This window comes from Chrysochloris asiatica, unplaced genomic scaffold, assembly GCF_000296735.1.
Source record: "Chrysochloris asiatica unplaced genomic scaffold, ChrAsi1.0 scaffold00015, whole genome shotgun sequence".
Lineage (NCBI taxonomy): Eukaryota > Metazoa > Chordata > Mammalia > Afrosoricida > Chrysochloridae > Chrysochloris > Chrysochloris asiatica.
The window spans coordinates 12,532,536-12,548,813 of record NW_006408533.1 but is presented as its reverse complement, the minus strand read 5'-3'; the positions used below and the strand labels follow the sequence as shown (position 1 = coordinate 12,548,813).

The 16,278-nt window shown below is 38.2% G+C and overlaps 1 protein-coding gene across 1 annotated transcript in view; it reads right to left on the bottom strand.

Moving 5' to 3' along the window:
• Positions 1-16,278, bottom strand: part of MEP1B (meprin A, beta) — a 62,079-nt gene that overhangs the window by 25,294 nt on the left and 20,507 nt on the right. Inside the window, exons 2-5 of the mRNA XM_006835131.1 lie at positions 9,500-9,518; positions 8,031-8,075; positions 7,900-7,943; positions 1,855-1,933 (exon numbers count right to left, since the gene is read on the bottom strand). Of these exons, the coding sequence (XP_006835194.1) occupies positions 1,855-1,933; positions 7,900-7,943; positions 8,031-8,075; positions 9,500-9,518 (187 nt within the window). The remainder of the gene's footprint in view (positions 1-1,854; positions 1,934-7,899; positions 7,944-8,030; positions 8,076-9,499; positions 9,519-16,278) is intronic.

Sequence of the window (16,278 nt, the reverse complement as noted above, 5' to 3'; positions counted from 1 at the left end):
AAACTGGAAATTGTAAAAAGTGAAATGGGATGCATAAACATCAATATCCTAGGCATTAGTGAACTGAAAATGGCCATTCTGAATCTGACAATCACATGTTTTACTATACTGGAAATGACAAATTAAATAGGAATGGTGTCACATTCATCATCTAAATGAACATTTCAAGATCTTTACTGAAGTACAACACTGTCTGTGATAGGATAATACCCATACACCTATAAGGAAGACCAGTTAATACAACTATTATTCAAATTTACACACAACCACTAAACCAAGTGACAGTGAAACTGAAAAAAATCTGCCAACTTTTTCAGTCTGAAATTGATCAAACATGTAATCAAGATGTACTGGTAATTGGAATGCCAAGATTGGAAACAAAAAGGATGGATTAGTAGTTGGAAAATATGACCTTGGTGATAGAAACAATGCTTGCTGTTGTTGTTAAGTGCTGTTGAGTTGATTCGGACTCAGAGTGATCCTGTATACGGTTTCCAAGGAGCAGCTGGTGAGCTTGCAGTTCACTACTGACCTTGCAGTTCAAACGACTTTGCAGTCCAACATATTAGTCCACAGCACCACACCAGAACTCCAGAAATAATGCTGGAGATTTGCATAATACAATTTTGCAAGACCAATGCCTTGTTCATTGCAAATACCTTTTTAAACAACATAAAAGATGACTATACACATGTACTTCACCAGATGGAATACACAGAAATCAAATTGACTACATCTGTGGAAAGAGATGTTGGAAAAGCTCCATATCATCAGCCAAAACAAGACCGGGGCAGACTGTGGAACAGACCATCAATTGCGCATATGCAAATTCAGGCTGAAGCTGAAGAAAATTAAAGCAAGTCCACAACAGCCAAAATGTGACCTTGAATAGATCACACCTGAATTTAGAGATCATCTCAAAGACATATTTGATGCATTAAACACTAAAGACCTAAGATCAGAAGAGTTGTGGAATGACATCAAGAACATCATACAGGAAGAAAGCAAAAGGTCATTAAGAAGACAAGAAAGAAGGAAAAGACCAAAATGAATGTCAAAAGAGACTCTGAAACTTGCTTTCCAATGCAGAGATGCTAAAACAAATGGAAGAAGTGAGGAGGAACATCATCTGAACAAAAATTTTCAGGGAGGAATACAAAGGTTGAAGGGGATAGAGGTAAATGCTATGTAGATAAAAGAATGATAAGAATTGAATACTTGGAATCCACTAGTCCAATGGACTAATGGAACATGTGAACATCAGTGTCCACGACTCTGAGACCAGAAGAACTAGATGGTGCCTGACTACCACTACCAACTCCTCTGAAAGGGACCACATTAGAAGGTTCCAGATAGAGTGGGAGAAAATGTGGAACAAAACTCAAAATTACAAAAAAGAGCAAGCTTACACATCAGAAAGAGACTGGAAGAATCCAAGACTATGGCCCTCAACCACCCTTCTTGTCTGGAACCAAATAAATCCTTGTGGTCCAATTTTCAGCCAACTGACAGATAGGTATATAGGGAAGACACTAGGAAGGTCAATGATTCGAGATCAAAAAGACAACATTTACCTAAGGACAAAGTTAAGAAGGGAAGGGGTAAAGAGTAGAATGGAAATAAGAACCACAAGGAGGAAGGGGTATAACTATTGTTATATGGAGGGAAAAAATGTGTGTTTTGTTGAATGTAAAACTGATGATATACTATGACAATTTTTATTCAATTCACAATAAAAAGTTTTTAAAAAATGTGTATTCCAGCACAAAGCCACAAATAAACTTAAAGACCATATGAGTCTGCCCTCAGCCAAGGACAAACATTAGTTACTGATATCCTGTGATGCATACTGACCCAAGCTGTCTTCTAGAACATATGGAATGGTATGAGGCCATCTATATTGTTCTCCAATGATGGAATTCCTCCCTTGTGACTGTCAAATACAAATTTTAAAAGAGTTAATTAAATCAAATCAGATAACAATTTCATAAATGATCAATAGTTAATATAAAAGTAAATTAAATTTAAACCTTTCTCAGCCAACTCAAACACAAAGTGTTTTAAATAATATGATAGAGTTTCTTGAAAGAAATCATTCATTTCGGTCATTAAATTTGTGGATAACTTAAAGAAGTAATGCAAAACTATATAAAAATGATGTTTAGAAAACAGAACCTTAAATATTAGTAGAATTAGATTAGCTTCCTACACTTGAGATAAAAAATATACAAGAAGTAAGTGAGCAAAAATTATCTACATCTCATAATATCAGAAAAACTCACAAGTTGGTTGGGTCAGAGTTTTTAAAAATTGTGAAAAGGTTTAGATTTTTATAACAGAAAACTAGTAATTTTTTATCAATGTGTTCACTGAGTCCACAAACTGAACCTTGTTCTAAATTCTAGGGAGCCAGTGTAAAAAAATTGAAATTAAAAAACAAGATCCGTGTCTTCCTGAACCTTAGATCTAGTGGAAGAGACAGATCTATCATAAGCAAGGAAATAATCAAACATGGTAAACATAACACTACTGGAGGAAATACAAAAGAGCCATATGGACATGAGTAAAGGATTAGGAAAATACAGATAAAGTGATCAAGTAGGAGTGTTTCAGTTCTTCTGCAACATGCTCCCGTAGCTCTTTGGCTGTATCACTAATCATAATGCTTATTCAGTTCAATTTTAACTGAGATGGGAATAATAAGAAAGGGCCATGATTGAAATGTGACTAGAAAAGGTCATTTTAAGCAAAGACTTCATTTTGTTCAGATCCACCATCAACAATCATGGAAGTAGCAGTCAAAAAATCAAATGACATATCGCAGTAAGCACATCTGCTGCATAAGAACTTCTTAAAAGTGTTCAAGAGCAATGATACCAGTTTGAGGACTAAGATGCTCCTGACCCAAGCCATCGCATTTTAAATATGCATGTGAAAGTTGAACAATAGTAAGGAAGACCATAGGGAAAAAAAATGATGCATTTGAATTGTGTTGTTGAAAAATATTGAAAGTGCCATGGACTGGCAGAAGAACAAACAAATCTGTGTTGGAAGAATGGTCCTTAGAAGCCAGGATGGTGAGACTTCATCTCTCATATTTTGGACATATTATCAGAAGGGACCAGTCCTTGAACCAGTGCTTGGTAAAGTGGAGTGTCAGTGAAAAGTAGAAGATCCCACTGAGATGGATTGACACAGTGGCAGCAGCAATGGGCTCAAGCTTAACAACAATTGTGAGGATGGTTCAGGGCTGGGGAGTGTTTCTTTCTGTTGTGCATAGGTTCACTATGAGTAGGAAATGACTCAACAGCACTTAGCAACAGCAACAACAGCCTAATGAATTAGAGGAAAAAAGAGATGAGTTAAGACAGAAGTTAGAGCATGTGTAACTTTGAGAATACATAGTGCAGTTCTGACTGTCTCATAGTGTTTCCAAGGATATAACTTTTATGGAAGCAGATCACCAGGTCTTTGCTCCCATAGAGTCCCTGCAAGGAGTTGAACCACCAACTTTCTGGTTAGTAGCTTAGCACTTAACCATTGCACCAATGATGCCATTGGAAAAGATTAGGGGAGGGCAATGTTTGTAATAGAAAGATTAAGAGGTTACAGAAACAACCCAAACAAGAAATGATGGTGGGCTTGCATTATGGGGAAGGTGACTTAATTTGGAGTAACCCACCAACTGCTCCTTAGAAACCCTGTACAGAGTCCCCTATGAGAATTAGAATCAACTCAACGCACTTAACAACGACCACAACAACAGGTTGAAGATAGAAACTATAGAACTTGCTAATAGATTGGATGGGAGAATGAAAGGGAGGGAAGATGCAGAGGTGACATATGAAATTTTTACTCCAGTGGAGTGGAGTAAGGAAGTGTTGATAACTTTAGCAAGAGGGAAGCCTGGGGAGGAAAAGTTTGTGTGGATAATCAGAGTTTGGTTTAGCACACCTTAGATATGAGACATTTTAGACAGTGAAATGGAGCTGACAAATTGATGCTTGTATAGACAGGTCTGGAGCTCAGGAGAAGACAACTGTTGCTGTTGCCAGTTGCCATCAAGTTAAGTCTAACTCATGGCAACCCTGTGTGTGCAGAGTAGAACTGCTCTACAGGGTTTTCAAGGCAGAGAACTTTTAGAAGCAGAAGCCAGGTCTTTCTTCTGAGATGCCTCCTGGGTGGATTTGAACCATGAACTTTTCTGTTAATAGTCTAGAGCCAACCAAGAACTCATGGGCCTAGGGACTCACGGAGCCAAGTACTCAGAAGAGGGCTAAAGTTATAAATTTGGAGTTCTCGACAAATTAAATAATAGTTAAAGCCTGTGCACAAGGGAAGTGCAGGTGGAGGAGTGGGCCTAGGACTCTGTATCAGATAGCGCAGCACTGTTTCTAGAGGGGAAATTCACTGGGGACGGGGTGAGGGCTAGGTAGTAGGGGTTGTTGTTAAGTGCAGTTGAGTTAGTTCCGATCCATAGCAATTCTGTATAGGGTTTCCAAGGAGCAGTTGGTGAGTTTGAACCACCAACTTTGAGGTTCAGACCAACCTTGCGGTTGAGTGTAGGGGTTGAGGGCTGTTAATATTACTTTAAAGGAGTCCTATTGGTAAAAATCCTCACCACTGGACCAATAAACAACATTCTATCAACAGAGAAAAAGTTGAAGTTGTCAAGGACTTCTTTCTTGTTGGATCAACTATCAACACTCACGGAAGCAGCAGTCAAGAAATCAAACGATGTATTGCATTAGGCAAATCTGCTGCACAAGACCTTTTTAAAGTGTTGAAGAGCAAAGACGTCAGCTTGAAGACTAAGGTGCGCCTGACCCAAGCCATGGTATTTTCAATAACCTCATATGCATGCAAAAGCTGGACAGTGAATAAGGAAGACTGTAGAAGATTTGATGTTTTTGAGATATGGTGTTGGAGGAGAATATTGAAAGTGCCATGGGCCATCAAAAGAACCAACAGATCCGTCTTGGAGGAAGTTCAGCCAGAGTGCTCCTTGGAAGTCAAGATGGCCAAACTTCGTCTCTCATACTTCGAACATATTGTCAAGAAGGACCAGTCGCTGGAGAAGGATGTCATGCTGGGTAAGATGGAGGGTCAGAGAAAAAGAGGAAGATCCCCAACGAGATGGACTGGCCAAGTGGCAGCATTGATGGACTCAACCGTGGCAACAGTAGTGAAGTTGGCCCAGGATCGGGCAGTGTTTTGTCTGCTGTACATAGGGTGGCTATGAGTCGGTACCAACTCGATGGCACCTAACAACAACAACAACAACTCATACGATAGCTAAGAACTCAGCTGCTAGTCTAAATGTTGGTTTAGTTGTTCAAAACCATCAGCTGTTCCACAAGGAAAAGACCTGGTGATATGCTCCCACAATTACTGTTGTTGTAGTTAAGTGCCTAGTTGGTTCCAACTCATAAGTACCCTGTATAGAATTTCCGAGAATTTAAATCTTCAGAGGAGCCGAAAGCCTCATCTGTCTCCCATGGAGAAGCTGGTGAGCTCAAACAGAGGACCTTGTAGTTCTCACTCCAGTTTATAGACTGGAGCCACCATACCACTCCCTCCCTCTACCCCCCACCCCCAATAAATATTACAGCCTAGGAAACCATCAGGAGAATGTGAGTTGGTACTGACTCATTGGCATTTAACAACAGGAAACCCTATGAGGCAATTCTACTCTGTCATCTAGAGTCAGAATTAACTTAAAAGCCCCTAGCAATAATATTATTTATGATAGCAAACATATAGGCTCCTTTAAACTTACATATGAAGTACTTGTGTTCATCTATGTATCAGGATGGCTAAATTAAAAATCTGCACTCTTTACAAATAAGCTGGAAAGGCCTTGACCGTGGCTATACTATTTTTAGCTGAAGTCAGAAGCCATAGAATTTATTTTTATGGTAGAAAGTCTGATTTATTGAAAATGTTTACAAGTTCTGTTTAAATTTGCTTCAAATAGAGAAGGAGCTCTGGTAGCGCAGTGGTTACGAATCGGGCTGCGAACCTTAAGGTCAGCGATTCGAAACTACCAGCCGCTCTGCGGGAAAAAAATGAGGCTTTCTACTCCCGTAAGGAGTTACACCCTCGGAAACCCTGTACAGGGTCGCTATGGGTCGGAACCAACTCGAAGGCACTTAACAACAACAACAACAGATTAATAAAATAGATTTTATATTTTTAAATGAAGATGCCTAATTGTTTCCCTAATGAAAATAATCAGACCAATATGATCAAGTGTGATATATGGATCACTTTTTATTTACTTACTTTTTATACATTACTGTGGATGGATCACTTTTATATGGCTGTTGTAATTGTGGTATTGTTTGCTATTGTTGTTAAGTGCGGCTCAAACTAACCTTGCGATCCAGCGCATTAACCTGCAGCATTATTGGGTTTGTTGTTGTTGTTAAGTGTCAAGTTAGTTCTGACTCATAGTGATCCTGTATAGGATTTCCGAGAGTAGCTGGTGAGTTTGAACCACCAAACTTTCAATTCCAACCAAAATTTCAGTTTAGTGCTTTATCCTATGGCACCACACTAGGGCTTTTTTTTGTGAGGATGGGACTATGTAAATAAGGTGTATCAAACCCTAACAAGGGGATTGGTCAGTTTTGCATCATGCTAGGCTCGGAAACCCTGTACAGGATCTCTATGGGTCGAAACCGACTCGACGGCACTTAACAATAACAACAACAACAGGCTTAAAAGAGTCAACCCTAGAGCAGAAGGTGGGACTAACACCAAGAATAGACAGAAGCAGAGCACATTCTTTGGATGCAGAGTCACTGTACTAGAGTCTCCCAGACCTAGTAGAAAGAGAGCTATCACATCAGAGAGAGCAAGAGACCAAGAATCAGCAACAGAGACAGTAGAATCAGGTGACTGGTAGGAGATGACACAATAGGTTTCTTGGCCCTCAGAGCAAGGGAACTGAGACAGTAAGGAGGCTTACAGTCTGAGTAGGCTGCCTCTTGGCACTTGTCCACAGCTTACTGACCTGCAGAGTAAGAGAGCTGACCACCTTCAGACCATGCTTACTGGTGGAGTGGGGCAATTCTGGACAGATTCTGGTGGAGTTAAGAACTTTGTGACACTTGTCCAAGCAGGCAGAAGCCTGAAGGGCAGAGGGGCCAAGAGCCAAAGAGAGGCCTGTCTGTAGGCCCATCTGAGAAGGTTGCACCCTGCGTCATTTCTGACCTTGAATTGTAGACTGTTACTGCCCATAATTGTGACTATGCTCTGTGAGTTCTGTGCAATCATTGCCAAATTATCAAATCCAGCAGAGAGTACTATAAGAGGGACGGTTGATGTCAGAATTAGTAAAATGGTTGATGTCAGAATTAGTAAAATGGTTGCAGACAGGTAGCCTGTCTGACCTCCACCTCATAGAAATCAAACTTGGATTGTTGATAATGATCCTTCTTCAGCTTTGTAAAGCTTGATGTTGTTGTGAAGCCCTGGAGAGTTGGTTCCGACTCATAGCAACCTTGTATAGGGTTTCTGAGGAGCGGCTGGTGAGCCTGAACCGCCAACCGTGTGGTTCAAACCAACCTTGTAGTCCAGTGCATTAACCCACAGCACCACACCAGTTAGAGGAGGTCAAATACCTTCATCATGCCATTTTTACATAAAGCACAAATAGCAAGTAATGGTGACTCTGATCACACAGGAAGACTGAGTTAATGGACAAAGAATACATTGGTACCAGTTCCTTCTAGTATAATATATTCATGGAATAAATGCCTCATCATTGATTTTTCTGGCCATAGTCATGGTTGGGCCTAGTAAAGTCCATGATGCCCAATAATTCTCAGATACTTTGTATTTTAGCATTGCAGTGATTAATAGAAGAATCTTGCTGGCATTGTTTCAACTCACCTCATCAAGTCTGATGTCACCCTCAAAAAGACCCAGTCCCAAATCTAAGAAGGAAGATCAAAATACATGTTAGCAAATTGTATTCAAATACTCTACTTAAAAGTTGACTTTTTAGAAAAGAATTCACTAACCTTCATTGATATCAAATATGTCCCGATCAATTCCACCATCTACATCTCTGACTAAAATAATAGAAAAAAAAAAAAAAAAACATATTCAGCATTACATTTATGAAAACAGAAATCTTTATCAGTTATTGAGTTTGCAATAAGCAAGATTCTTTTGCCTTACATAAGTGACTTAGATAAGTTCTTAGATAAGAGCTTAGATAAGTTCTAACTCAACACATATTGGTTGATTGAGAAATTTCCATAAGCCAGGCTCTGGGCTAAGGGCTAAGGGGCTTTTGCACATACACATGCTCTGCCCTGTGTGCAGACTCCTGGTGTGGCGCTGTAGGATCAGTGCTGGATTGTGAACCACAAGGTTGGTGGTTAAAACACACCACCTGCTCCTCAGAAACCTTATTCAGTGGTGTTATGAGTCAGAACCAACTCGAATGCACTTAACAACAACATCCACTTCCCTGAGGGTCAGATGACTTCAGAAATAAGAAATGGGTCACTCTAACATTAAACTTAATTTAGAAGGTTAGGTTAGATGAATAAATTAATTAAGAAACAAATATTTAAAATTTATCAAGTCAGTAAAATCTGTCCATATACAAGTATGTATAATCCTAACCAGTATAACTTGGAAATTTAAAGCAAAATTCCTAAATTAAGCTTGAGTTATTCTTTTACACTGCAAAGGGGTAGATAATCTGGCTAAATATGTAACTGAATAGGAGCTGACTATACAATCAGGTCCATGTCGATTTGACAAGAAATAACAAAAATAATAGCAACCATTGGTGGGTATCTAGGAACCCCGTTGGAGTACAAATAGTTAATTGCTCAATGACTAGCCAAAAGGCTGAGGATTCAAGCTTGTCCAGAGGTTCCTTAGAAGACAGGTGGGGCTATCTGCTTCTGAAAGAGCACAGCTGGAAAGCCAGTGGATATGGATTACAGTCCTGGTTTCGCAACCAAAGGCAAGTCAGTTTGCCTCTGGAGCAGCTCTACTCTGTACACATGAAGTCACCATGGGTTACGTTCTACTCAGTGGCACCTGGTGGTTGGTTTTTGTTGTTGCTATTGGTTTATGGGGTGTGGCGCTGTAGGATCAGCACTGGACTGTGAACCACAAGGTCAGCAGTTCAAACCCACCAGCTGCTCTTCAGGAACCCTACACACGGTCGCTATGAGTCGGAACCAACTCCAGGGCATTTACAACAACATGTGCCAAGTATGCATTTGGCCTTTTAGCCAGTAAACCACCAGTCTACTGCTGGCCAAATGGGATCCTCTGAAGCATGTTAATAAAATGTTCCTCACTAAATCAAAAGAGGCCAGAGTTTAACGACTGTTCAATATCATTATGGTAAACCAGAAGACAGTGGTGTTTAGGATTAAATGTGTCCCAAATTCTTTTGTTCTGCTTTCTATTATCCCCATAACCTTCTTTTACTATACTTTAGAGAAAAATCCGAAAGTCTTACCAAAGTTTTCTGGAGTTGGCTGGAAAACAAACACATAAAAATTTTAAAAATAAAAAATATATTAAGATGCTCATAACAAAATTACTTTCCTGGTCACATTTTATATTTATACATTTGCTTTTCTCATTGACGCTATGGATTATTTCTGGCCTATGTACAAGACTGCTAAATTGGAGTCTAACATCACTTCTTTGACCAACATCACTTCTTATTTCATATAGAAAATGAAACTGCCAGTTCCATGACTTTGAAAGCGAAGGAAACAAATTAACTTCACAGATTAAAAGAAGACAGAACATAAGAATCTAGCCCTCAAATAAGTAAATAATTACTATGCTCACTTTGGAGTCTTGATGTAGCATTGTAGGATAAGCACAGGACCACATGCTGGTTTGAATTACGGGGTCAGTGGTTCAAGCTCACCAGCCACTCCTCAGAGACCCTATACAGGATCTCCATGAGTTAGAACCAACTCAACGGTACTTAACAACAACAACAATATTCATTTTAAAAAGTATTTACTAGTGTTCATAGAGCAATGTTTTGAAAAACTGAATAATTTATTCTTGATGTAGAAATACTATAGCAATCCTTTAAAAGAAAATTTCTTCAAGATTTCACTATTATGTTTTACTTTCCTATTTCCCTTATGACTGTTTTCAGGCACCAAATGTTTAAGAAAAAAAGTAATTGGGATATTCTGCAAAAAAAAGGAAAAACTTCTAAACAAATTCTCTACAATTGACCAAATGAGACCCAAGCAAACTTGAGAGATTTCTTAAACCAATGTAATCTTTAAAAAAAAGCTCATAGGATCAGTAGACAGTAGATATGGATTACAGTCCTGGTTTCACAACCAAAGGCAAGTCAGTTTGCCTTCCTGATATTCAGACTATTTGAAAATACAGCCAATACTTGCTTTATAAGCATAGTGCAAGATGTAACGGGGAAGCACTTTGTAAAGTATAGCAAAATGTCACACGAATATAAGGTACAATTGTACTCAAATATCTAAATACTAGAATTATTTGGAGTGTTTGACAAGTTGTATGGGAATAAACTAGTTAAAAGGCTATCATTCTTTTGGGCCTTAACAGGTACCCTAGTAATTTCAGTTTAACTATACACTACCCAGGAATGCCAATGTATCTCCAGAATAAATGCATCAACCGTATTTGTTCATACAGTTTCAGCATGTAAGAAATTGGATCTCTTGTCCTCAATGCTACAGTGCCTGTTCATAGAAAATCAGTTCCATATATCTGTCATTTTAAAATCCTAACTAACGGTTCTTTCCCATATATTTGAAACTTCATTTAAAACCTTTGGTTTTACATGGTACAAATTACTTATCACTGTAGAAAGATTGGTCTAAAATTATGGAAAAAGCAGAAGAGAAACTCTATGCTACAAAACTGTGTAAGTATGAAGGTTAAGTCAAAAAGTATTGTCACAAAATCATAGAAAACTTTACTAAACAAAATATCCAAATATGAAGCTATTGTTTCTTATCATATGCTCCATCTGGATCTCTGTACTTCTTAAGGTGGAGTTTCCATCTTCCAGACCCTTCCCAGAAGGATTCTGTGCTCTTTAATCTAATAGCACAACAAAACGGCAATATTGTCATTCTTGGGGGACACAAGTTGTGTTCTCTTTTAAATGTCTTGAGATTTCAAAACAAAAAGACGTCTGAAGAGGTAAGTTTAGGGCTATAGGATGAGTGGGGTAATGTTTCCCAACAATTTTTTCATAGGAACGCCCTTATTACCTACCAAGCAGCAGGAGTACGTTATGATGGAAAACAATTTCTGAGTGCAACTTTCCTGGCCTTTTTCTCACCAACAAAGTTTTCAATTTGCTTAAAGCTTCTTCATAATAAACCCCCATGAAACACTTGATCAATGTAAAAACTATTGTTTTACATGAGTTAGCATGCCCATAAACTTGTGGCAAAGCTTCAGTGATTTGGAAAGATGTCCACCTGAATTTTGTTATTAATTTGTCATTAGCTCTGATCTCAAAACTATTTTTTCCACGTCACAAAAAAGTATCCTTCTTTTAAAAAGGTACCCTACTGAGATTAAGACAAGTGTAAACATTAAACATTACTGAGAGAACTTGTCAGCAGCTTCCACTGATGGCAGAGATATGTTTAAACACATTGTGTGTGGAATAAACCCATGCATGTATGAACTGGAACTCAGTAGCAATACTATCTGACTTAGCCTCATGTTTGCTGTGCCTGTGAGTATCATCAGTCTAAGCATTCATAGCTCAAGTTATTGTAGCAACAATCTTCATTGTATTCAACAGTACAACTAAACAATTTTCAAATTTTATATTTTCTGTTTTACAAAAAAAAAAAAGTCACACCACAAAGAAACTATAAGAAAAAGATGGCTTTATGTCAATGCTACAATAACTTGAAGTGTTCATGGATAGACTGATGAATGCCACATGAACAGTAAAGGTGAGAATAAAACAAGAACTATTGCTACTCCTTTTCTCCTCTCCCTCCCAATAACCAGCCTTCCCCACTCACCACAAACAGTCATTCACTAACACCTTGAAATTCTTAAAAACTGGAAAAAAAGTTGTCCTTTAACAATCAGTATCAACTGCTCCATATTTTCCTAATAATATTTCCTACATTGTTTCCTTACCAATCCAGAAACCACAAGGAGAGCAGCAAGGGACAGAAAGCAAGGTAGATGCCATGAGTTCATGCTGTAGCCTCCAGCTGAAAACTGCACACTATGAAATTCAGAGTAGGTTTTACTTTTTTAAAAGGTAAACATCATAACATATACCCTTTGCTCTCAGTGATCCATCTTGCAGGTCAGTTCATTGCTATAGAAATACTTCCAATCAAGGAGTTAAAGTCCAGTATCCTTAGCACAGCTCTGTAGTTAATTTTTTTTGTGTTGTTGTTCCTTTACTGTGTCAACATTCAACAGCTAGGTGCCTGATAGAGGTCTGTTAATAAAACAAGTTCTCTGATACATACCTACCTGCCTCCATGACTATTAAATGCTAGATGAGCAAAAGCAAATACAAATTAATTTTTAATCTCAGCCTTCCTAAAAATAAGCATTTATGAAGCTCCTCTTGCTATAACCCTGTGCTGTTTGAATATCTCTGCTATGTCTACTACTTTGTTTATTCAGTCAACTCTTTATAACTTATTGGGTCATTTAACTTAGTAAAAAATTTCTGCCTTGAGAATTGTGCTCTTTTAAAGATGTTGCTGCTATTGTTGTTGGTAAGTGCCATCGAGTCAGTTCCAACCCATAGTGACCCTGTAGATTCCAAGGGCAGTGAGTTTATGCCAATGGGGAAGGAACAACTTGGAAAAGAAAACGGTAGAACAACTTAAAGAATGTAATCAGTGTCACTAAACAGTAAAAAACACACACAGCAAATGATTACAACAGAAAAAAAAAAACTTGAGTGCCTATTATTTATTGAATTACAAAATTCTTTAATGTGCTAGAAACCAAATATTCAAATATGAAGTAGAAAAACAACAATATAATTCACATCTGAAAATTCCCATCAAGCAAACTTGGGTGGAGGTCAGGGTAAAAAAGCTAAGAATGGCAACTGGCTTTCAAAGAAGTGTTCTCAACCCATTTCAATTATTTCTGAATTTTCCTTCTTTTCTTGGGACAGTTTCTCTTTAAAGATAAGCTACTTTATAACTCAATTTCTCTGTTTCAATCTCAACATACTTGTGTGGTAGGATAATATTTTTGAAATATTAATTTTCCACACTGTGTATTTCCTTCTTCATTCCAGCTGATATTTGGCATTCTGTGTTAAGGGAGGGATATGTTGCTGAAAAATACAAAATGGAAGCTAATAGTGGTGATGATTGTCCAACATGGAGAACGTAATTACTGTCACTGAATTATACACATAACAAGAATCAAAATGGAAAATATCTTGTTATACACATTTCACCACAATCAAAAGTTTTTAAGTAAAAAGAAAAAAAATTAGGAGGAAGGATATGAAAAGACATGTAGCAGAGACAAAAGATTTGGAAGAAGGCTTCATGAGTACAAACAAGTCATTCCTACCCTCTGTGGGTACAATAAAAAGGAGAAAGCTTAAAATGGTAGATATTAATCAATGTTTACTTTCTCCCTGAGATCTCCCAAATAGTTTGTAGGATACAAAACCAATCACACCTAATTACTGACTAGAGCCACAAGGCAGTAACAATACTCCACAGAAGTCTTAGGAAGATAAAACTCCAGTGAGGGCAAGAACAGCTTAGAAGTTATCAGAGAAAGCCACCAGACGTACAGGGTCATAGAGGTAGAAATAAGGATGTCTCCATAGCAGACTGTACTAAATGGCAACAAAGGACCAGGCAGAGGACTACATGTATCAAAGGCTGCCTGTTAGGGACTACTAACCTTAGGCAATAGCCAAAAGATAAAGGATGGGAATCCTGAATCCACTGCAATTCAATTTGTACCACATATGTAGATGGGGACCCAAATTAATAACTATGGGAAAATAAAAGCATTTTCTCTGCATATCTGGGTTTGGCAGGTAGGCTGTATGTTCATATCTGTAACTGAAATATCTAACTGTATTCTAGGTCTTGGGACAAGCAGCTCATATTCAGTTAGGAAACATGGAAGCAGAAAGAAAAGGAAGCACCAGTCTCCGGCTGCTGGAGTCTGCTTTGAACCCTGAATACTTTATGGAAAAGCCACACTAAGAATTTCATGAAAAGACATTGAGGTGTGACTGAAATCCAGTTCCCGAAATGTGTTTTGACTGTGATTAACAGACATTTTTGGAGTCATCAATGACACCTTTTAGTGAAGCTACTTCATTAGGCTTGTCTCACATACCTCCAGCTCCACTTGAATCCTGCCCCTACGATGCCTTTACAAATTTTATCATGGCATCTGGAGTCTGATCCCAGGAAACTGTCTCTGTCTCTGGTTGCCTGTCAGTCCACCCCTCTCCAGGCAATATCAAGAACAGAAAACCCAACATTTGAGACGCTAGTCATTATGGATTCTCTGAGATCATCTGGTCCAACTACTAGATTTACTTTAAAACTAAATTACCCCTTTCTTTATATAAAACACATCCCATCATGTCTAGCTTTTGATGGATTGACACAGTAGCAGCATCAATGGGCTCAAACATAACAACAGTTGTGAAGATGACACAGGATAGATCAGTGTTTCCTTCTGTTATGCATGGCATCACTATGAGTCTGACCCAACTCAACTGCACCTAACAACAACAGCTTAAGTTGCTTAAAAAATTTTTGCTATTAAGATTTTGCTTTCAAGGTTGATATAAATCTTTGTTTGAAAGTTTCATCTTTATTAATTCCTGGATATATTTGCACTATTAAACTTCTATAAGCACTGATTTATTATTAAACCAATTAGTGCACATTCTTTGAGGGAAATATTATTATCCAATTTAATAATATAATTTATTAATACTATCTGGAGTCCTGGTGTGGTGATGTAGGATAAGTACTTGACCTCAAAGTCAGTTTGAACCAGAAGGTCAGTAGTTCAAACTTACCAGAAGCTTCCACCTCCTGCTGTGAATTTCACAAAGCATTTCAGAAGTTGTCACTATACTTGGAGAGAACAACCCTTGGAAAGTAAACAGAAAGGACGCATTCTATGATGTCTAAAGAGTTTTCCAATGAAAAAATACAACATAAGACTCAATAAAAGGTTTCAAAGAGTCACCCCCCAAAACAGGGCTCAAAGTCCACTCTTTGCTTTGAGGGGTCCCCACAATCCATTGAGATGGTGGGTGCATTAGAAGTCCTTTCTCCAATTCCTGTTCTGGTCCTTAAGCCCCGAAGGGTCCTGCTGAGGAAAGATAGATTTGGGTCCGTCATGGTTGCCATTTGTGCTAGGAAAAAAGACCCCAGACTCAAAAATGTTCCACAGATACCTTTTATTAAGTCTTTAACTGGACAAAGATAAAAATAAAAGACAATCATTTGAATGAGAGCACACATCCCCATGTACCCAGCCAAAGGTTGATGGAATCTTTGGAATCACATTCACCATGTTCATTGTATGCTATCAAGGACCAAGAAAATCATCAGAGAATCATGGAGGGTGGGAGGTCAATTATTACTATTGCAGATGGGACTTCAGAAGTGGGGAATGGACCATGAATGAGACAGGTACAGAATCGCAGATTTTAAAACTTAACAGAATTAGTTCTGGGCTTTTAATTATTTATTGGAGGTTGGGGTTGGTTCTTGATCAGGCAACCAAGTCATAGTCACAAGACAATACAAGGATCCCAATTAGTTAGTTAGTATTTCTATAACAGAAATACCACAAGTGGCTGACTTGAACAAACAGAAATTTATTCTCTCACAATTGTGAGGAACCTTTTTTCTGTCAAAATTTATAACCTCATTCACAAGCCATACAAAATTATCAACTTAAAAATTAACCTGCTAGAGATAATGACATGGAGAGACACAGCAGCTGAGGACTCTAGACTTATGGAAAGAGAAAGGCTATGTGCTGGCAGCCAGGAGGCAGGCTTGCAGAATGTGCCCTTTGGTTGTTTAAATGATTATGTATTCCTGAGTGTTTTTGGTACATCCCCCTCCCCCCCAAAAAAACCCCAGAAGGAATAGAATCAAATACTGTTGAATGATGATTCACAGAGGAGATTGTAATTATTGCAATGAAATGATGAGTGTAAAACTGATGTTCTCCCATGTAAACTATCACTCAATTCACAATAAAAACTTT